General features: G+C 42.5%; 1 protein-coding gene across 2 annotated transcripts in view; it reads right to left on the reverse strand.

Annotated features, from left to right (window-relative positions):
- Positions 1–24546, reverse strand: part of SUSD1 (sushi domain containing 1) — a 1084671-nt gene that overhangs the window by 586533 nt on the left and 473592 nt on the right. For both annotated transcript variants that reach the window (XM_044061072.1, XM_044061071.1), the window contains exons 7-8: positions 20287–20466; positions 6867–7043 (exon numbers count right to left, since the gene is read on the reverse strand). In XM_044061072.1, the coding sequence (XP_043917007.1) occupies positions 6867–7043; positions 20287–20466 (357 nt within the window). The remainder of the gene's footprint in view (positions 1–6866; positions 7044–20286; positions 20467–24546) is intronic.

The raw sequence follows: 24546 nt of genomic DNA on the forward strand, positions 1-24546 counted from the left end.
TCAGTATACCACCAGTGACCACTCTGGACACACACCTACTGACATAGAAATATTTTAACACAGAAATACAGGTGTTGTGTAAATATTTTATAATAATAACAGCTCTAGTACAAGCTAAGTACATAATAAAGATTAGCTGGCTGTAGTTTTAGCTTTAGTCAGACTTCACATATTCTGACAAAATGAGAGGGGAACATATAATAACAATATATAATATATTGTGCCACTTCCATCTCATGTTTGTACATCTAGTGAGTTTGAGAATTATATATGGAGAGCACTTTGCTGTAACTGGCTCTAGTTAAAAAGACTGAAGATTGAAGAAATTAAGAAGTTATGTACCTACCATAACGTTCCATGTTAGTTGTCTTCTCTCGCCTTCTTTCTTGCTGGATGGATGGGTTCGGAGCGCCACTTACTAAGCTCGAGAGCTAATTTTACCAGCTCGAGGCAACCCTATATCCCATGATGCAAGGCGGAGACTACCCAGATCTCGTTTGGTAGCTAAGGAAATTAAGCAATGTATTCTTCCAACTGGAGAGGAGGAAGAAAAAGTAATAATACTAAAAATGACAATCATAATAATCATAATCCTCTGAAAAGGATCAATCTAATCTAGTGACCCTAGAAGCTGAATAGCTAGAAAAAGGATAAAACCTCTTAAGAGAAGAGGCATAATCTTCTCGGTCTGACCAGGCTAGGGGGATGGAGGGCGGGACGCAAGAAAGAAGGCGAGAGAAGACAACTAACATGGAACATTATGGTAGGTACATAACTTCTTAATGTTAAGTTGTCAATCTTGCCTTCATTCTTGCTGGATGGGACCGTCCTAGCACCTCTATCCTGGGTGGCTCAATGGAACAGACTCTTGAGAATGGTGGAACCAAAATTCGCTCTGTCTCTGGAGGCCAAGTCTAATTTGTAATGTGAAACAAAGGTATGAGGAGAGGCCCATGTGGCTGCGCAAATAGTGTCTATTGGAAGTCTAGCCTGAAAAGCTGTAGATGTAGCTAGAGCTCTGGTAGAATGGGCTTTTGGCCTAGAAATCAACTCTTTGCCTCTGAGCTGATAAATGTAAGTAATCACAGAAGACAGCCATCTAGATAAAGTCACCTTGGAGACTGGAAGGCCTTTCCTGTTCTCTGCATAGGATAGAAACAGTTGATCAGATTTCCTAAAATGTTTAGTTTTGTCCAGATAATATCTGAGTTGGTGGTGAACATCAAGATAATGTAGTTTTTGTTCCGCTCTATCAGAATAATTTGGGAAAAAAACTGGAAGATCAATGGATTGATTTAAGTTCGTCTGCGATGCCACTTTGGGTAAGAAAGACGGATTAGTCCTTAGAGATACCCTGTCTTTGTGGAAGATTAGGTAGGGAGGACGAACGCAGAGAGCATGAAGCTCAGATACTCTCCTGGCAGAAGTAATGGTGACTAGAAAAAGTGTCTTCCAAGAAAGAAATTTCAGTGAACAGGCAGCCGCAGGTTCGAAAGGGGGAAGAATCAAGGATGATAAAATTAAATTTAAATCCCACTGTGGTGGGGGGTCTCTAATCGGAGGTTTAAGTAAAAAGATACCTCTAAGGAATGCCTTGCAAAGTTTATGTGACATAATGTTGTGGTCCAAAAAGCCTATATGAAAATTCGAAATGGCTGCCAGATGAACTTTTACTGTGGAGGAAGAAGATCCTGAATGAAAAATCTCTGCTAGGAAGTCCAAAACCGAATGAATCGGAGCAGTATAGGGGTCTATATTCCTAGCTTTTGCCCAGAAGGAGAAACGTTGCCATTTACTAGTGTAAATCCTTCTGGTGGAAGATTTAAGGGAAGCTACTATGATATCCCGGACGGGATTAGAAATCATAGGAAGCCTGGCTAAGGATGGAAGTGGAGCAACCAAGCAGTGAGGTTGAGAGAAGGTATGGATTGCTGCAGCTGCCCCAACTGGTGGGTCAGAAGATCTGGAACCGGGTCCAGATGCCATGGCTGTACCAAGAGATAACGATGTAGGAACGGAAACCATATCTGTCGAGGCCAATAAGGGGCAATGAGAATCAACTTGGCTCTCAAGGCGGTTGCTTTCTGAATTACTCGAGGTATCAGAGGAAAGGGGGGAAAGGCATAAAGAAGTCCCCGGGGCCAATCTTGTGTTAGAGCGTCTCTGGGGGGATGGCCTGGAAGGGGGAAGAGAGAAGAAGTCTGGGCATTTGCTGTTTTGAGGTGTAGCAAAAAGGTCGCAGCAAGGAAGGCCCCACTCCTGAAAAATCTCTTCCGTCACTGATTGTTTGAGAGACCACTCATGAGGCATGAGAATAGCTCTGCTCAACCTGTCCACTATGATGTTGGATTTCCCGGGGATATGCGTTGCTATCAGAAACCACTGAGAAGAGATTGCCCACTGCCAAAGTCTGAGAGCCTCTCGACACAGTGGATAGGACTTGGTTCCGCCCTGTTTGTTGATATACCACACTACGGACATATTGTCCGTTTGGACTGCAATAGTTCCCAGGGGAAGAGAGTCGTTGAGGGCTTGCAACATTAAAAGCACTGCTCTCATCTCTAGGACATTTATGTGCAGGTGGTATTCGAAAGGTTGCCAAGTGCCATGGACCATCCTGCCCTGATAATGCCCCCCCCACCCGATCAGGGAGGCATCCGATGTAACCGTGGCGACTGGGGCAGGAGGAAAAAAGGGTCTGCCCTGATGGACTTGAGGGGACAATATCCACCAGGTCAGATGCCTTTTGCAAGTTGGAGTTATTATGATCCTGTGACACATGGGAAGTTGTTGAAAGGACCATTGGGCGAATAGCATCCATTGTAGAAGACGCATGTAAAAGCGGGCAAAGAGAAGAAGTGTTATGGCGGCCGCCATAAGACCCAATACTTTCAGAGCAAATCTGGCCTGAATTTTGTTGCTGAGAAGAATCACCTGGACGTGATTTTGAATGTCCAAGATTCTTTGGTCTGTTAACTTTGCTGAAAGTTGTACGGTGTCCAATTTTGCGCCTATAAAAGTAATAGATTGACAAGGCGACAAGCAAGATTTTAGTGCTTTTAAGTGCTTTTTAGTACTTTTAAGGGCTTCTCTTTGGCTTGTGTATTGTGCTCTATCAGAAGGACTTTGCCTGATATGGTTTGTACGAATGCCTGGGTGGATCCTGCACAGTTGGTTTATTAACATTACTATTTTATGTGTATATGTCAGTTGTTGGGGTAGTTTTAACCAATTTACCCTTTTTAGTGTGATACAGTGGCGGGTTCTGAAATGGGTATTTGCTGCAAATTTAGCCATTTTGCTTCAGCATTATTCATCTTTTAATTTTTGTGATGCAAGGAGTTTAGTAAATATAGGAGTGCCATAAATTAGTGAAGAGAGGATGAGAAGTAGTGGTAAGTGAAGTTTTAGATGCACTGGTTAGAAATATTTTGGCTCTGTAAAGCATCCCTATATTTTTGGTGAGTTTGTTATTGCATATTTTGTGTATGCAGGTCAAAGTTAAGTTAAGAGTATCATCCAATATCATCCCTAAGAATTTGCTATGAGAAGTGACTTCAATGGTTGTATCACTAAGACAGAGGACTTTAAATTTTGTTTTTTCATGAGAGAGGGATTGAGATATATATATATATATATATATATATATATATATATATAGAGAGAGAGAGAGAGAGAGAGAGCTTTTTTGGGGAGTGAGCATAAGTTGTGAGTTATAAAGTTACAAAGCCATGCTTCAGTGACTGTTAAAGCTTCCTAAGTGATTTTTTTGGAGGTGTGCCAGGTTTTCAGATGTGCATACTAGTGTGGAGTTATCTGTGTACTGTATTAGGGAGGCCTGTTGTCTAGATGCATGGAAGGTGTTGGTGAGAATGTTAAAGAGGAGGGGACTAAGGATACAGCCTTGTGGTGCACTGACAGTGACAGGCAGATATAGAGAGAGGGTGGAGAGCCATTTTACTGTCTGATACCTATTGGACAAGTAGCTTTTGAACCACAGAAAGGGTGGCCTGAGTTAGACCTAGTGATGGCATATGAAGACGTTTGTCATGACAAACTGTGTCAAAGGCATAAGAGAAGTCCAGGAATAAGAAGAAGACTAGTTTGCAATTATCTCTAGCTTTATTAGCAGTATCTATATAGGTTGGAAGTGCAGTGTTAGTACTTTGCGAGGGACAGCAGCCATTTTCTCTGGGGGGAAAAGAGTTCTCCCTAAAGGAAGTAATTTAGCAATTGTTTCTAAATACATTTTTAAGTATTTTGGAGAGGTGGGATAAGATTGCTATAGGTCTAAAATTAGTAATGTCTGTTGAATTTCCTCCTTTGTGTACAGCAATAATGTGTAATTTTTTCCCCAGAGAGAGGGAACGTGGGATACCTGGACTGACCTATTTATAAAGTACTGAGACCAGATAGGCAATGCTCTTAGCTGCTATTTTAAGGTGCTCACTTGGATGGTCATCAGCTGAAGTAGAGCATGGTCTGAGTAGTTTTATATAGGACGTGGCACAGATTTGAAGATGAAAGTGGATGTGGTGATATGTGGCTGTTGGGTAGGGTTGGGATTGGATATTGGGGAATTCTTGGTTAGGGATGCTATGCTATCTATGAAATAAGAGTTGAATTCTGTTGCAATTCCACGGGGTTGAATTTTTTTCACTGGGATGTAAAATCTCTTTAATGGCTGACAGAATTCTTTAGGTTTGTGTTACTGTTGTTTTGAAACTTGTTATAGTATAGTTCTTTGTCTTCATTTATTTGGCTTTTAGTACAGTTGCAGAGTATTCAAAATTTCCAAAATATTCTAGAGTTTTATATTTTTGCCATTCTTCATACACCTTTTGTCTATCCTGCATTATTATTTTACTTTTTTTGGATAGCAAAATTGCATTATTTGTTTTTAGCTTCTTCCTTCCACTGGGTCCTAGGCTGTCAGGAAAGTTGTACTGAATTCATTTACATTATCGTCTAAGGGGAGGATTTTTATGTTGTTCCAGTTAATGGATGACAGGGTAGTAATGCATATTTCTGGGTTAAACTTGGACAGGTGGCATGTTATATTATAAACATGCTGTTTAAGTGGGTGTGTGAGATGTCTGGTTGTACAGATTGAAAGATGGTCACTGAAAGAATCTGACATTGTACCTGTGGTTGTGATTTGCTAGGGTATGACACCAGAATCCAGTCTAATGAGGAATTTGATGTTATGCTATAACGTGTAGGGCTATTAATTAGTTGTGTGAAACCCTGTAAGTTCATACTGGATGCAGAGGAGTTAGAGGTTAGGTCCAACCAATGACATTTACATCACCTAGTTGTATTTTTTTTTTTTTGTGGAATTGTTACGGATATCCAATGCAGAAAATCTTCCAGTGTAGCTGTATTGTCACCAGGAGGATGTAAAGGACAATAGGTAAGTAATGAGAAACTCTGCTGAATTTAATTTTGGTATTGGTTTGTTGTAGGAGGAAATGTGGTAGTTGTTAGAAAATATTAAAGCAATACCACCACCTTTCCTCTTTATACGGTCATTACAGATTATATTATAACTGGATGCAAATTATATGAAATTTTATAGTAGGTGGGCAAATGTTATGAAAGGTTAGGACACAATAAGCAAAGCTAAGGAAGGTCATGCTGCTGTGTTTGTTAACTACAGGGATGCATACATGACTTGGTAAACTCTGACCTGCTATTTTCTTTAAGCATCTTATATGAAATCCCAAAATGGCTGCAAAAAGATATGAGCAATGAAGGAAGTAGGAAACCCCGGAACTGATGACAATTAGGTTGCCCCTCAGTTCAGACAAAGGGATGATTGTTTGGAAAAGATGTCACAGAATGTGAAAGGAGAAGGCAATGTCCATTTGTACAGGACCTGCACTCATTTTCTGAAAGTGGAAAATAATACTAACTGGATAATGCAAGACAGTGTACATTGGACGCTCATTTATTTCTGTACAGTCTGTGATATCTTTGTACTTATAAGCAATTTGCAGCTTTGCTGGAATAACTGAGCTAATTTCTCAAAGCACTATTTAACTAAGTACCAATAGCAGATGTATGCAGGAACAATAGACCAAATTCTCACTCCAGCATAACAACTTTCACCTAATAAATAATGGTGTCCATGTGTTCCATGAACAAACGTAATGGTAAACACGGATACAGAATTCTGCTGAAACAGTTATTCTGCTCTTAGCTTCAGCAAGAAAGGTATCAGATATGACTATGTCTGTAACTAATCTAATGCCCTCTTACATAACCTAGCCAGACTACTAGAGATACCTGAACAGACCCTTAGTTAAGGAGACACTTACCACTAAGATGTCTGATTTTACTGTAAGTGATGTTACTGTTCCAGTCTACAAATGTCACCAGCATTAGCCATGGCACTGGATCACTTCCTTTACTTCTGTGCTTTTTTGAAGCGGTATCTATTATATCATGTACTAAATTTGAAAGCACAGAGCTTGCTTTTGATATGTGATTATCTTGACAGGATTACACAACAGGTGCTCATAAAGTTAGTTGTATTCTATATAAACCTGGAATTATATATGAGGTGGTATCTGTCAAAATGTGTATCATCATCAAACCAGTCTGCAAAAACATTTTTACACTGGTGGCTTCAACCCTCAGGGTCAAACATTTCCTGATTTTAACCTACCATAAGGTTTCAGAAACACACAATATGTGCAACATCTCAGGGCAGCATTCCGTGAACACTGACCACATTTCCAACCAATCATTTTTCTGTCAGTCTTTTTCAATTATATCCCTCTAGAGACCAATAAGTGTGCGGCTGTACCTATTCCATACAAAAATTAACAGTTTAAGAAGAAATACTGCTGTTTTATGGTTACCTTTGCACACCAGGGAGGGCTTTGTCCATTCTCCATCAGAGTTGCAGACTGAGATATTCTTTCCTGCAGAATAAAAGCCTTCCTTACAGTGATACTCTGCCGTGCTACCAACTTTGCTTGTACCATTCCACATTACCTCTGCGTTTGGCACAAAAACAGGGCTACCACAGTCAGTTTCTAAACAAAAGAAGACAAGAAATATAAATATTTTAGTCTTGAGCTATTCTCTCATACTGTCAGTATACCACCAGTGACCACTCTGGACACACACCTACTGACATAGAAACATTTTAACACAGAAATACAGGTGTTGTGTAAATATTTTATAATAATAACAGCTCTAGTACAAGCTAAGTACATAATAAAGATTAGCTGGCTGTAGTTTTAGCTTTAGTCAGACTTCACATATTCTGACAAAATGAGAGGGGAACATATAATAACAATATATAATATATTGTGCCACTTCCATCTCATGTTTGTACATCTAGTGAGTTTGAGAATTATATATGGAGAGCACTTTGCTGTAACTGGCTCTAGTTAAAAAGGCTGAAGATTGAAGAAATCTACTGTTATCCTTCCTGATATGTGGCTGACATACTGAGATATACTGAAAGCCTCAAAGCCTAGGGATATATTAGAACATCTTGGGCAAATGAAGTATCACTTTAAATGAAAAGATCAGTGGGAAGAGTGGGATGAAGATACTGGTACTAATGCTCAAGGCAAAGGACTGCAGTTCCCTAAAATATTAAATAACCTGTACCTGACACCCTGGGAAGATATGTTTGACAGAGCACGATCCTTTGCCAGAGATGGCCTGCATCTGTCTCACCTGGGCTTCAGGCTTCTTGCAAAGGCTCTTGCCTCCCCATAATGCCTTTTTTAGGAAAAGTGATGAGGTTAAAACTACCAACATAAAAAATTCAACAAAACACAAATTTAAGATCATGTTGCTAAACATTAGGAGTCTAAACATGAAACTGCACTCATTGCAAGCATTCTTAACCCTGGAAAATGCTGACATCTGTGCAGTCACAGAAACTTGGTTCAAAGCTGCGGAGAGCACCCCACCCTTACCTGGTTACTCATCCTATCATACATTTAGACCACAAACTGTGGGCAGTAAAGCCAAAGGACGTGGAGTTTCAGTATACATTAAAGACATACACACCTCCAGGCTGGTCACAGTATGACACACAGGAGACACTCCAGGTGCATTTAACCATTGACAAGACCCCTATTCAAATTATGGCAAGCTACCGGCCCCCAAATCTGACTCAAAATGCCAAATCCACCTATTTACACCTGTTTGAGTTTATCAAGATTCAGTCCTATACCCTGATCCTGGGTGACTTTAACTTCCCAAACATAGAGTGAAAGAACTACTCATGCCAGAAAACAAATTCCTAGAGATTCCTCGATTTTGTCAATCCAAATGCCTTGGAACAGCTAGTCGATACCCCCACAAGGGGTGATAATATCTTGGACTGGGTATTAACCAACATGAGTAACCACTGCAGCATCCCTATAGAATCATCCTCTCTGGTAAGATCCGACCATAAAACAGTCACTTTCAAAGTCACCATTTCCCCTAATCCCTTCTAGCTAGTATCAGACATAAAAACTTCTCCAAAGCTAATTACAGCCTCTTGAGGGATTGTGTAAATGGCTTCACAGCCCCCTCCCCTCTGTAGGAACTGGCGCCAATATCCAAAACTGCTCCAAAGCACTGTATGAGCATTTATATAGATGCATGGAATCAGGAATACCCAACAGGACTAAATCATCCTCCACAAGGAAGAGTAAACCTGTCTGGTGGATATCTGCTATAAATAAACTCTATAACAAAAAAAAAAAAATTGCTTTCCGAGACCAAGAAGGAGCAGGTGCCCAGCTGGAAGCAATATCTCCTTAGCCTGAACAAGCAAATAAGAGTGCTAGTGAAATCCTCCAAAGCAAATTTCTAGTCCAAATTGGTCACATCTACTAGAGACAATCATAAGACCTTCTTCACATATGTCCCCAACCTCAAAGGAAGCACCCAGATCTGTTCAGAACAGGTGGTCAAGGACACCACATATACAAATGCTGTATAGCAAACTTGCTGGCTGGCAGATTCATCGAAAACTTCACCCCTCTGTCCCCCTCACCAGTAAATCAGGACATCCCCAGTATCTGCCCCCTTCCCCTTATATCTAGGGAACAGGTCATCACTGCTCTCTCAAAGGCAAAAAATGCAGCCTCCATGGGACCCGATAACATCCCAGGCTGCATCCTACGTGAACTCAGGCAGGAACTTGTAGCACCATTAGTCTCCCTACTCAACCAAAGCCTGAGTACCGGCTTCAACCCAGCCGAGTGGACAGCCACTGTCATCCCTTTACACAAAGGTGGAGCATCCACCGATACGGGAAATTATAGACCCATCATCCTAACTAGCCTGCTCTGCAAGTCCATGGAATGGATTATCATGGACCTCATTAACAAGGGCATTGGCAACCTCCAAACACTCGATCTCACATAGTTTGGCTTCATCAAGGAGAGGACACTTCTGCTAAATTTGGTCGACATCTTTGAGATAGTCACCAAAGCCATAGACGATAGGAAGACAGTGCACACCATCTACCTTGACCTGGCCAATCTGTTTGACCCCGTTCCCTGCTCAGGCATAACATAAACTCTCTCAACTAGGCATCAATCCATATGTTAGCAGATGGGTAGCAAACTGGCTCACTGATAGAACTCACCTAGTCAAAATAGGGGAAGCCACCTCAAGCAGTAGATCCGTAACAAAAAATGTACCCCAGTGTTCGGTCTTGGGGCCTTTGTTATTTGGGATATACTTTTCTGAGGTGCAGGCCAAAACCAATGGGCTATGGCTGATCAAGTTTGCAGATGACTGCAAGCTGGGTGCTCTCATCAATTCTCCTAGTGATGTGGACATCCTCCAAGAGGGTCTCACTCAGATAAATGACTGGTGCCAGAAACATGGCCTCAGACTGAATACCAAAAAAATTCCTCATCATCCCCTTTGGGGAGAGTAATGTCCCCACAAATTATCACATTAACAACAACATCTTAAGCATGCAATCTGTTGTGCGGGATTTGGGCACCCTGGTTGATAACAACCTGACTTTTGACCACCATGTTGCTTCCATTGTATGGAAAGCCTTCTACATGGCCCACCTCATAAGTAAGGGTATCTCATCCAGGGACAAGGAGGCCATAACATTCCTGTATTCTTCCCTTATAAGGCCCATTATTGAGTACAATGCCCCTTTCAGCATGTACCTTGCAAAGCACATGCAGCAGCTAGAGAGATCACAGAGGTTTCTCACCAGGAGAATCCAGGGCCTCAAACATCTACTATACACAGATAGGCTAAAAGTCCCTCTACTCAGTTTCATACAGACTCCTCAGAGGTGACCTCTGTCTGGCATACAAGGCGATCACGGACTCCCACCTTGATGGGACTGCTGCATATCCGCAAGCCAAGCTCCACTCAAGTAACTCACATGCGTGGCCTCAACCTGGTCTGTGACATCAACAGAAGTTGCTGGCAGGACAGATTTGTGTCCCAGAGACTCCCCCATCTATGGAATAGACTCCCTCTCCACATCAAGCAGAGTACCTCTTTACCCCTTTTTAAGCACAACCTGGATAACTGGATGGGAAACAAAAAATATACCCCTGGGATTCATCCCTTGTCCCTGCTGGACAGGAACATCAGGTGCTGATTTGTCTAAACATGGGCTAAACTCTTGGCTAGGCTTACAAGGGCCTCAGGGCTAATAGCCTAGTAACCTCCTATGATCCTATGACCAGTTTATCAGAATAAATGATATTCAGATTTATTAATTTTGTTTTGTCATCTTTAGCTATAATAAACACTGATGCACAGATATATGTCCAGAGTAAGGTTGTGGCATATTTTATCATTGCATATTCCATAAACATTAATGCATATTTCAGTGAATGTAAAGTATTGAGAGTGTAGAATTCCATTGATTTTCACAGACTTGCCCGAAATACAAAATATTTCACATCCATACAGAGTTCACACACACACACACACACACACACACACACACACACACACACACACACACACACACACACACACACACACACACACACATGCATTTTAATTTTCTTGCTGGGACACTCTTTGTCCCACAAACTAGTACTTTTTAGACAACAACAAGGTTGGTACTGCCAGTGGAGAATTGGCATGGAAACATTTAGTAAATTACCTAATTCCAACTATGGATTCACTGAGCCTAACACTGCTTTTATCATAGAACATTCGGTGAAATACGCATTGATGCCATATGCATCAACGAAACATACACTATCCTACAGAAGTTAACGGAGTGGAATTTATAGTCTTACTGCATACTAAACAAATACACAAAATGAACTGATACCCAAAGTAGCATGGAATTTTTAAATAATTCCAGTACATTTTTGAAATTTACACATTCTTGCAGCTCTGACGGCATAGCTTATTTAGACACGTATATTTCTAAAGTAAAGGATGGTTATCAATCTAATATATATAGAAAAAGTACCTTTTCCAACAGTTATTTAGGATATACTAGCAAACATCCACGAAATATGATGAAAAATATTTTTAAGGGACAATGCATCAGAGCTGCACGAATGACATCAAAATATCAAGATATGACAGATGAAATACATCACTTTGGAAATATGTTTAGAAATAGAGGTTATCCTAGTTACATGTTAAATGACGTCATGAAATATGTCATAAGTGAATGGGGGAAAAATATCCCCCACTATTAGGGAAAGAATTGGTTAAGGACCCGAATTTCTATGACATCAAATCAGGTAGTGGTTATAACAGAGCATGTGTGTTAGAATATTCCCCATGTCCAGTTTGTGAAAAATATAATAAGAAATAATTGGAGTATCCTGATGGGAGATAACGAAATAAAGAAAATAATAGGTGAAGCACCAATTTTTGTACACAAAATGGGAGCCAGTTTAAAGAAAAGAATTGAATTTGGACCATTAATGCGAATTAAAATTGATGATGGTAGACATACGACCAAATATGGAAGTTGCAGTCAGTTTTCTGCTATTTTGGACATCAAGGAGATTATATTAGATAATGTAAACCAAGACAAGGATTCGTTTTAGATATGGAAATTGCAACAGCAGAAACGTGATATACCTAGCTAAGTGTATAACATGTCCTAGCTTTTACATAGGAAAAACTGAACACCAACTCAAAAAAGAATATATGATCACTTTTATAGAATTAAGAGTAAAGACAATAAAAATGCACTGTATAGACATAAATCTATATATGACAGGACACATTCATTTAAATTTGGGATTGTTGATCAAATCACTGTTTCACCTGTATTGCTTGGTCTATTAAAGTAGAGTTTTTATCGTGGACGCTGACTTTCATTGTATTGTGCATCCATTGCTACTTTGGGTATCAGTTCATTTTGTGTATTTCTGCAGTCGGCAGCTGACACCGTGAGTTTTGCATACTAAACAAAGACACACACGGGTCATGCATAATACATAAGGGAATTTGAATTCTCACACTTCTTAGTCTCTAATGCACAAGGCTTCATAACTATGTAGAACATCTGTTGCACAGTTTATCAAAGCAGCATTCAAGTGTGGGCTTTCATGGGTATGTAATTTAGGACTCTGTCTGCACAAAGAGCTACTTAACTTAAGAAGTTGCATAGCATGGGATTCATAAACTTCCATATTATGCAACTTCCAAGCACAGTAGCATAGGTGCAATGCAGCTATCATCAGTGCATACCAAATGCTGTTAATGGAATAGTTTGAACAAGACAAACCACTCTGCTCGATTTACTGCTCCAGGTAAGTAGCAATGTGAAATGTGTATGTATTTGTAAGTGTGCTTGTGTGTGTGTGTGTGTGTGTGTGTGTGTGTGCGTGTGTGTGTGTGTGTGTGTGTGTGTGTGTGTGTGTGCGTGTGTGTGCGTGTGTGTGTCTGTGTGTGTGTGTGTGCGTGTGTGTGTGTGTGTGTGTGTGTGTGTGTGTGTGTGTGTGTGTGTGTGTGTGTGTGTGTGTGTGTGTGTGTGTGTGTGTGTGTGTGTGTGTGTGTGTGTGTGTGGTTGCATGGACACATCTGCAGTCAGTGGCTACATAGGTTGTTGGAACACCTGCCCGCAGTTGTGTAAAGCACACAGGTGGGTGATTCTAAGTGATGCAAACACCCGTATAATACAATTCAGCTCTAGGCACAGTATGCTTGACTCTCAGTAGAATTACTGCTGATCAGCACAGCTCAGCATATCTAAAAAATGGGAGTTGCACTGCTGAGCAATTATCAATGAATTCCACCTAGAAAATGGCCTTCCAAACTGAAGTTTTACCATGATGACCTAAGTATGTCATAACTTCAACATATGAAATAGATCACACGTAAATGTATAGTATAAATCATTTATTTTCTGGGTGTGCTGCCTATTATGTAGGGATGACAACTAGATCCCTTAGTAAATGTATAAAAGAACATTGGTATGCAATAAAAAGCAGAGATGTAAATAATAAGAAGTTATGTACTTACCATAATGTTCCATGTTAGTTGTCTTCTTCTCGCCTTCTTTCTTGCTGGATGGGTTCGGAGCCGAACCTCGGCTCTGACTCGGCCTAATACTAAAGCTCGAGAGCTATTTTTACCGGCTCGAGGCTAACCTATGTCCCATAATGCTAGGCGTCATATACCCAGATCTCATTTGATAGCTAACACTATGGACAAAAACATGTCCCACCACAAGAAAGGATAAATCTATGAACTCTATACAACTATGAGCCCCACAGCCTGTCTTTCATCAGGGCTACCAAAAAGGGGACAAGAGCTCTAGGTGAAGGGGTAATCCTGGTGACAAAGAATGTCTCACTCAATTCTCTAGGTCTTTCCAGGCTAGGGGGATGGAGGGTGGGACGCAAGAAAGAAGGCGAGAAGAAGACAACTAACACGGAACGTTATGGTGAGTACATAACTTCTTAATGTTAAGTTGTCAATCTTGCCTTCATTCTTGCTGGATGGGCAGCGTCCCTAGCACCTTAGCCCTGGGTGGCTCAATGGAACAGACTCTTGAGTACAGTGGAACCAAAATCAGCATGATTTCTGGAGGCAATATCCAGTTTGTAATGAGGAATAAAGGTATGAGGGGAGGCCCATGTGGCCGCTGCACAAATAGAATCCATAGGTAACCTCGCTGAAAAGCAACTGAGGAAGCTAATGCTCTAGTTGAATGAGCTCTAGGTTTGGTAGGGAGCTCCTTATGCCTCAATTGATATATTAAAGTGATAAGAGAGGTCAACCATCTGGACAAGGTCACTTTAGAAACTGGAAGGCCTTGCTTCCCTTCTGCGTAAGATAAAAAGAGTTGCTCTGATTTTCTCGTTAGTTTAGTTCTATCCAGATAGAAGCGTAGCTGCCGGTGAACGTCCAAGCAATGTAATCTTCTCTCAGCTCTGTCAGTGTAATTTGGAAAGAAAACTGGGAGATCAATGGTCTGATTGAGATTTTTTTCAGATAGAACCTTAGGTAAAAAGGATGGATTAGTCCTAAGAGCCACTCTATCTTTGTGAAAAACAAGATAAGGGGGGGGGCGCACAGATAGTGCTTGTAGTTCCAAAACCCTTCTGGCTGAGGTAATAGCTACCAGGAAAAGTGTTTTCCATGAGAGCAGTTTTAACAAGCAGGAGGCAGCAGGCTCAAAAGGAGGCAGAATTAATGATGACAGTACCAAATTTAGATCCCACGGTGGAGGAGGGTCTTTGACTGGGGGCCTAAGTAATAGGGTACCCTTCAGAAAGGCTTTGCAGAGCTTGTAGGACATAATGCTAGATTCTGACAAGCCAACATGGAAATTTGCAATAGCCGTCAGCTGGACTCTGATAGTGGCTGAAGAGGAGCCTTTTTGGAAAAGTTCCTCTAAAAAATCTAGAACTGTTTGGACAGGAGCAGTGAAGGGGTCGACTTGATTTTTCCTTGCCCAAATAGAGAAATGTTTCCATTTGCTAGCGTACGTCCTTCTGGTGTTAGACTTGTGAGAGGCAAGGATAATCTCACATACTGACTGAGAAATTAAGGGAAGCCTGGCAAGGGTTGGAAGTGGAGCAACCAAGCTGTGAGGTTGAGAGACGAAAGGGATGGGTGCAGCCTGCCCGATTGATGGGTCAGAAGGCCTAGCACTGGGTCCAGATGCCAAGGCTGCTCCAGTAGGTGACGTTGTAGGAACGAAAACCAGACTTGTGGAGGCCAGTAAGGGGCAATAAGGATCATCCTGGATCTCAAGGCAGTTGCTTTCTGGACTAACTGAGTGATTAAGGGAAAAGGGGGAAAGGCATAAAGGAGACCCTGGGGCCAATCGTTGGCTAGAGCATCTCTGGGAGAGAGGCCCGGAAGAGGAAAGAGGGTGAAGAAGTCCTGACACTTGCTGTTTTGCGGGGTTGCGAAAAGGTCGCAGCAAGGCTGACCCCACCTTCTGAATACTACTAGTTGGTTGAGAGACCACTCGTAGGGCATGAGAATGTCCCTGCTCAGCCTGTCTGCTATAACATTGGACTTTCCGGGAATGTGTTTTGCTACCAGAAACCGGTGAGAAGAGATCACCCACTGCCAGAGTCTGAGCGCTTCCCGACAAAGAGGATAGGACCTGGTTCTGCCCTGTTTGTTGATGCACCATACTACGGACATATTGTCTGTCTGAATCGCAATCGTCCCGGTGGGAAGAGAGTTATGGAGGGCCTGCAACGCCAACAGCACCGTTCTCATCTCAAAGACATTGATGTGCAAGTGGCACTCGAACGGTTGCCATGTGCCCTGGACTGTCCTGCCCTGAAAATGACCCCCCCCCACCCAATCAGGGAGGCATCCGTTGTCATGGTGGCAACCGGAGGGGGAAGAACAACCGGTCTGCCTTGAAGCACCTGAGGTGAGACCATCCACCAAGCTAGGTGTCATTTGCATGATCGAGTGATGAAAATATTGTGCGACATGGGACGCTGCTGAAAGGACCATTGGGAAAAAAGCATCCACTGTAGTATCCACATATGAAAGCGAGCTAGGGGGAGTAAGATGATTGTTGCAGCCATTAGACCTAGCGTTTTCAGTACAAGCCTGGCTTGGATTCTATCCTCTTGTAGTAGGATTTGAACGTGACTGCGAATGTCGAACACTCTTTGTGTAGGTAGTTTTGCTGACAACTCCACCATGTTTAACATGGCGCCTATGAAGGTAATATGCTGACAAGGCAACAAGGCAGACTTTTCGAAATTTATGGAGATGCTTAGCACTTTGCACGTTTGTAATCCCTGGCTTGAAGTAACTGGTGCCTGGTTGTGGCAGTAAGGAGCCAGTCATCCAAATATGGAAACACCTGGAATCCTCGACATCTCAGGTGAGCCACAACCACTGCCATGCATTTGGTAAACACCCTGGGGGCTGTGGTGTGGCCAAAGGGCAAGGCTCTGAATTGATAGTGACTGGCTCCCAGCCAGAAGCGGAGAAACTTCCTGTAGCGCCTGTTCATTTTGATATGGTAGTACGCATCCTGAAGGTCTATAGAGCACATCCAATTGTCCTGACCCAAGAAGGGAAGAATGGACTGTAGCGTGACCATCCGGAATTTTGTTCTTTGAACCAATTTGTTCAGTCTGCTGAGATCCAAAATAGGTCTCCAGTCCCCTGTCTTTTTTGGTACCAAAAAGAATTTGGAGTAGATTCCAGACCGTTGTTGGTCTGCTGGGACTGGCTGGATGGCTCTTTTTAAAAGCAGCTTTGAAATTTCTAGTGCTGCTTTGTCTCTCAGACTGGATGGAACGTCTGGAAAAGGCCCTTTAGGTTGATGTGGGGTGTGGATAAAGGGGATTTTGTAACCCTCGGATATGATCGACCATACCCATCTGTCTTGCGTAAGAGAGCACCAGGCTTTTGGGTACAGTGAAAGTCTTCCCCCGACTGCCTCCGAAGGTGGACAGTCGGGCAGCTCCTCAGTGGTGCTGAAAGGGTTTGTCAGAGAACGATTCTCTGCTACCCTGATTCTGCGGACCCCTCCTGCCCCTAGGGTGGCGTCTATTGTTGTTCCCTCCTCTGCTTCTGGAGGGAAGCTCACCACATGCGTCCAGCAGAACTCCTTGAGGTTTGTGGAACCACATTTTCCCACCCTTCTGACCCTTAGGATATGGTCTAGAAGGGGTGTAAAAATGGACTTCCACAGCAGAGAGAGTCTTGCCTTCTTGTTCGTACCTGGTTAAGGTATCCTTCACTTGAGGTCCAAAATGAGCAGAACCATCAAAGGGGGTGTTAGTGAAGGACGCCTTGAAGGGGTCAGCAAAATTACAGAGCCACATCCAGGCGTGTCTCCTTAGAGCAACACCCGTACCTGCAGCTCTACTCATTCCATGGGCTGCATAAGAGATGAGCCACATGGAAGAGTTAACGATAGAGTTCAGGGTCCCCAGCTGGGAGTTGATCTTTTCCTGAGACCCCACAGCTGCTGGGTCCTGCAATGTTTCACCCAGTTCCTTGAGAAGGTCTCTCTGAAGTCAGGTGAAATGGCATAAATAGTTCAGTGACCGCATGGCAAAGGTCGCTGAAGAAAACATCCACTTGCCGTACCTATCCATAGTCCTAGATTCCTTATTAGGAGGATGGACAGGTACTGAAGGGTCAGCCAACTCCTTCTTAGTGGCTGCCGCCACCACCATGGCATCCACGGGGACACTCTTAGAGAGAAACTGTTTGTCTGTCGGGGCAGTAATAAATTTAGTGGGCCTCTGGGGAGTTGGTTCCATAGTATCTGGAGCCGTCCACGCCTTCCGAGCCACCACCTCCATAAGTGGGTCGAAAGGCGGGGACACCCATGAGGTGGAAGGGTGAGAACCGAACGCATCCAGGTACACCGACTCGTCCTCGGATAGGTTAAGGGCAGACCAGTTCCCCCTCTGTTTAAGGATCTCTAAGATGTTAGAAAAGGAGACATCCTCAGAGGGGGACCTTGGGGACCCTTCCGAATCATCCAGGTCGGTGTCAGATGTCACTGACTCAGGAGAGTCAACATGTTTCCTCTTACATGCCCTCTTCCGATGGGGCTCCCCTGAAGGATCAGGGGAGGCCTCGAAGAGGAAGAAAGGCCCAATGGGGCAGCCTGGAGTGTCGGTCCTCCTCGCTTGGGGTCGGGAGGGTAGGCAGGGGCCAAAGCAGGCACCGTAGAGGGAGGGGCCGAGGAGGCTGACCGTGGCTCTGGTATAGGAGCCAGCACGCTCCTCATGACCTCAAAGGCGCCCCTGTCAGGCAGGGAAGAAGGACCCAAATCTGAGGAGATGAGAGCTCCCCCCGGCACCAAGAGGGATGGCTCCGAGGCCGATGTCGGGGCCGAACTCACCTGTGCCGAGGCTCCAAGAGGGAGAATGGGGTCGGACAAGGGTCCAATGCCACTCGGAGCCAACCAGGGAGTCTCGGCGCCTGGATCCCTCCAAGGGCGGAGCCAAGGATGGGATCGGAGCTGACGAAGGAACCGACAAAATAGGGATCAGTTCCAACACCCCCACAGTACTCACCTCGACGACCTCCGGCTCCGAACTCAGCAGAGTAGTCAGAGGAGGAACTTGAGAAGGTGTAGGGGTAGCCCCTGTCTGTTGAGATGGGCTATGTAGCAACTGGGCCAGTGCCTGCGACTTCAAAAGCCGGCTGACTACCCTCTCGAGGTCATGGTCCGAAAGCCTGGAAGACCTAGAGGAATGAGATCTATGGCTCTGCTCCGACAATAGAGGAGACTTCGGAGCCGATCTAACCGACTCGAGAAACGGAGACCTGGAGCGCTTTCTGTTCGGGGACGGCTCCGACACTAAAGTCGGAGCCGACTGAGGTCTAGGTGCCTCGTTTCCGGCCGGAACCGACGAGGCAGCAAGAGAACCGCTCAGAGCCGGCTCCAAACATGGAGCTGACGATTTGGCGGGCTTTGGAGGTTTTCCAGTCATGGTCTTAGTTGGAGAACCTCCAGGCTTTAACAAGCCTCTAAGAATGAGTTTATTTCTGTGCTCCTGCAGGACTCTGGGGCTGAAAGCATGGCAGATGGAGCAAGAGTCCTGCAGGTGCAGAGGGCCCAAACAATACACACAAGAAGTGTGACCGTCTGTCAGAGACATCTTCTGACAGCACGAGTCACACTTCTTGAAACCCGATACCTTAGCATCCTTAGACATATTAATGTAAAAATTACACTAATATATAATAAAAAATTACAATAAGCAGGAAAAAAAGGAAACTACCACTAAACAGAGGGACAGAATTCCACACACACACAGAACAACTAAGGGAAAACTGTACTACTAAGGGGGAGGGTCAGAGGCCCAACCACCTTAAGGGTGGAAAAAAAAGGGGGGATTTAGCAACTAAAGGGGAGGGAAAACTAGTCGCTAACTTCACTAACACTAAAAAGGTAAAATAGGAAAAAAATCTGACAGAAAAACTATCTATAAAGCTATTCATAATAAAATACAACCTGGAGCCGGTGAAAAACGCAACCTCGTAGCTGAAGCGGCAAACAAGATCTGGATATATGATGCCTAGCATTATGGGACCTAGGTTAGCCTCAAGCCGGTAAAATAGCTCTCGAACTTTAGTATTAGGCAGAGTCGGAGCCGAGGTTCAGCTCCAAACCCATCCAGCAAGAATGAAGGCGAGATTGACAACTTAACATTGCTCTTTACATTCATTTAAATGCCAGTCATATAAGAAATTTTTGTTTTCTATTTTAGAGCATGTTAAGAAAGACTTGAGAGGTGGAAATATGAAAAATAAGGTAGAAAGAAAAGAAACGTAGTGGCAAGATTAGACTTGGTGCGTATATGCCACCGGGTCTAAATGACATGATAAACATAAAATGTTTTTTAGCTGACAGGAAACTGGGTATTAAAAGTTGATTATGTTTTTTTATAAAATGTTTTTTATAAAATGATATTCAAACATTAGATTTACAAAGGATGTAACTATTTTAAGGATTTAGCCAAGTATTTTTGTGAAGCATTTTTCATGCAATTTAACATTTTATAGAATAATTGAATGATTGTATTAGTATAAATGTATGAGGTCAAAATGTTAGAATTCATTCTGATGAAGTCTGTTTGATGAAAACGTTGAATAAATTGTTTTACATTAAAGCTGATAGTGTTTCGTTCCTCTGGTGTTCCAGTGTGTGTTTGGTATAGTATAAATCATCTCAAAATAAAATTAATGTTAATTTTTGATGGCTCCAGCATCTTCTCCACAGGCTCTTCTTACCGCATCAAACCCCAAAATTTAGCAGCCTATGCTACCGATACTAAATTATTCCTGAGGATTACCTGGTTCCTTTCCATTGTTAATCAACACGTTTTCATCTCTTACCTTCACAAACCAATGTAACATTTTGCCACTCTCCATTGCTGACACAGACAGTTTTGTTAGTTCCTGCTACACGATGAAACCCACTTTTACACTGATAGTAAGCCTCACTTCCAAAAACTGTCGACCCATTTGAGATTAGCACTGCATTTGGGACTGAGGAAGGAATGCCGCAGCTGATTTCTATGCAAGAAAAAAAAGAAAAAGTTACAAGCTCAATTTTGTTACCAGATATTTCTGATGTCAGAAAATAACATTGCTTAGTAACAAATTATTCTAGAGTCAATATTAAGAAATCTAACCATCTCCAGTTAAAGGCTGTTGTTCAGCATACTGCCTAACAGGTCTCCAGTTTGTTAAAATACCGAACTAATAATTTGCAGTTACATGTTGGAGCTGATCGTACTACTTCTCAGGCCTCTAGTTTGTAAACTATCGACAGGCACGGTTCTGCAAAATAAAGAAGAGTAACCCAATATTTAGCATTCCTTCATTTTGTTTGCATACCCTGTTACCTTGGGATATAGACTCCCATAAACTCCCTGCATTACCTGTTTTGATTTGTAATGTTTTCTGTAACTGAAGTAAAACAAACAAAAGAAGAAAACGATCACTGTTTACTTTTAGTTTCCATTACTGTTAGCCGTACCTAACACAACAAACATGAAGCATCAGGCTATGTTAACTTTCTTGGCAGTGAGCTAAATTAATAACTGGCATTTTCAAGGCAATCAAAATGTTGCCTTCTCTAGCTAAACTGAATTTGCAGTCACTGCTGGAAACTAACTAAGGACTCTAATTTAGCACATGAAGAACACGTATTTTATTAAAAATGAGGGTCAGCTTTAATGACCGAAGTCAACTGTACCACTCGATCTTTCTACCTAGTAGACATCTGCAGTACATTAAGATATTACACATTTTTCTGGAAGTAATTTTGTAGAGAGTAGGGGTCAGTGCACCCTGTACCTTCAATGTGAAGGCTCTGCCTCCACACCCCAATCTTTAAATATACTATCAACTCAATCGCACTAACTTAGAGGAAAAAGAAAAACATATTTATCTTTCTTTCATGTTGGTGTAGTCTTAGAGGTAGCAAATATATAGCAATCCAGGGTGTGGAGGCAGAACTCCATATGGGAGTTGGGGTAAGAGATGCAGAAACACAACAATACTTTAAAACTATTTTTCCATGTAAATGTTGATTCAGCTTGCTACAGCAGTGGGACAAAGTGGTCAGTATATTGGTCTTTGTAACAGTGGCTTTGAGCATGCCAAGTAAACCCAAAAGTAAGGATTATTAAAGAAAAAAAAACACAGATGTAGCCATCAAGATATAAGGAAACATGCAACATTTCAAACCAATATTTGAGAATAAATAATACTGCTACATTGCTAGAAATAAGATCAGTTTTATTTTGATAACATTTTAAATCTATGGTTATGCATTATAAGATGTACTTTCATTATTTTTCTGCCTGCTAATCATACATTACACTGTACTTAAAGTTCTTCCCTGTTTGGCCCATGCCATGGCTGAAAATGGTCCATGGACCAGTTCACATGCCCAGTAAAAAAGGAAAGAAGACAGAAAGAGCTACATTAAATATTTATTAACTTACACCACACCAACACACACACACACACACACACACACACACACACACACACACACACACACACACACACACACACAAAATACCCGGAGCCATGCAGCTCATTTACCATTTTGCAGCTCCTACATCTCCCTTCACCATCACGCAACATTTCTCCATCCTTCATGGTGCTCGCATATACAATGATACACCATCAAGTGATGTACTCAAAATGACAAGCACCTTATCTCTGAAGAAAAACTACCCTGTGTTACTTTTGAAACTGTACTCTACAAGCCTTAAATTGTGACCCATTATAATCCTGTTCTTCTGACATCTCAGTAGGCCCCAGACTAGAATGACCAGCTCTCTGACTCCTCTACATATTACTTTACTCATATTTAATCTCTAATTTAAGCATTTCCTTATCTGATAAAAGCAACATAACAGTTACAAGTCTCAAGTCATATATATGAAAGCACATAGTTACAAGGGAGATAAAATATGACAGGAGAACTAACACTAATGTGGAGAAGAATAAATACTTTGTCTTGTTACAAAGAGTTGCTTTCAAACCTGAGAAAAAAAAAGAGTCACTCCTATATCAGAAAATGTACATTAGGCCACTGTTGACAAAAAGAAAGGCATTTTGCACTGACAAGTAGAAGTAAAGTTCATAGGTTGGTACTAGGCTATTGGCCCTAGGGCCTATATGAGCCTAGCCATAACAATTCCCTGGATATTTCTTCCTAAATATTTACTTCTCTGGACCCATGTCTAGCAGGGTGACTGACGTGATCTCCAGGGTGAATTTCCTATCTCCCATCCTATCGTCAAGGTTCCTTTTGAAGAGGACCAAGGAGGCACTCTGCTTGACATGTATAGGCAGTATATTCCAGAGTACGGGGAGTCTCTGGGTCAGAAACCTATCCCTCCAGCATGTTTTGTTCATTGTGATGACAAGGTTTAGATCCCTGGAGTGTGTGGCTCTGAGGGATTGGGATTTCTTTAAGTGGAGCATGTCCAACAGCTCATGGTTTGACATGGCCTTGTATGTTAAGCAGAGATCACCTCTGGGTAGCCAATATGCCACAGAGTATAGCTGGAGTTTTTTTAGATGGCCAGCATAGGGCATCTGCTTTAGGCCCGTGGTTCTTTTAGTGAGGTATTTCTGGGGCCTTTCCAGCTGTTGCATATGTCTTGTAAGGTACATACCAAACAGGGGGTTGTACTCTATAATGGGTCTAATGAGGGATGAGTACAGTGGGACAATGACCTCCTTTTTTCTGGTTGAAAAGCCCTTAGTGATGAGGTGTGCCACATAGAAGGATTTCCTGACTGTTGTGGCGATGTGGTTATTGAAGGTGAGAACACTGTCCACCTGTGTCCCTAAGTCTCTCATCACACTTTTGATGTTTAATGTACTGCCACCTATGTGGTAATTCATGGGTACATGTTTTTTCCCAAAGGGGATAACTATGCATTTCTTGGCATTAAGCTTGAGCCCATGGCTCTGGCACCAAGCATCTGTTTCTGTAAGGCCCTTTTGTAGAATATCCACATCATTTGGGGATTCAATAATGGCTCCCAGTTTGCAGTCATCTGCAGAATTTGTTAGCCAGAGTCCCTTAGTGTTGGCTTTTACTTCAGAAAAGTAGATGCCAAACAAGAGCAGTCCCAGGACTGAACCCTGAGGTACTCCACTTGTCACTTGTCTGGAGATGGATTTGGAGTCGGCTACTTTTACAGTCTGGGTTCTGTCAGTAAGCCAGTTGGCAACCCATCGAGTGACGTAGGGATTTATGCCCAGCTTAGTAAGTTTATCTATGATGATCCATGTTCCATGATAATGTGTTCCATGCCCTTGCAGATCAGGCTCGTCAGACTAATGGGACAGTAGTTCCTGGGATCCAAAGTGGATCCACCCTTGTGGAGTGGGATAACTGTAGCTGTGCACCACTCAGTGGGCATGAAGCCTGAGGTGAGGCTATGATTAAACATGACACTTAGGTGAGGTGCCAGTTCATTTTGTAGTTCATGTAGTACACAGCCCGGGATGTCATCTGGTCCCATTGATGCTGTATTCTTAGCTTTGGAGAGTGCAGTTTCTACCTGTATGGCCGTGATTACCGGAATTTGTCAATCTTTTGGTATTGAGGTGGGCCCTTTAGGGGGTGAGAGTGGGGTGAAGTTGGCACTAAATTGATCTGCCAGGATATTGTCAATATCCTTGGGATCAATATATTTAATGCCATTCTGTTGTAGCTCAGAGCCTATCTGAGCATTGCCATTTAGATTCTTGACATAACTATAGAACGCCTTCTGGTTGTCTTTGAAATCTTTGGGAATTTTATTTTCGTAACTAGCTTTGGAGGATTTTATGAGGGATCTCAGCTTCTTACTGAGGCTGGTAAGGGAGTTTTTTGCATCCTGGGATTTTCCTCTTTTCTGCAGCAGTTTCTTTCTTCTGTTGTACATTTTTTTATGGCAGGGGACCACCAGATTGGCTTCCTTTTTTGGAGGATAGCATCTTGGTTCTATTTGGGATGGCACGATTCATGCATGAGTGGATGTGCTCGTACAGTGCCTTAGTGTAGGATTCAGCAGTCGAACTTTCAGCTCCCGTCTGCATGTAAAGTAAATTTCTAGGTCATATTTGGTTATCATC

This window comes from Protopterus annectens, chromosome 2.part0, assembly GCF_019279795.1.
Source record: "Protopterus annectens isolate FY-2018-M chromosome 2.part0, PAN1.0, whole genome shotgun sequence".
NCBI classification, from domain to species: Eukaryota; Metazoa; Chordata; order Ceratodontiformes; family Protopteridae; genus Protopterus; species Protopterus annectens.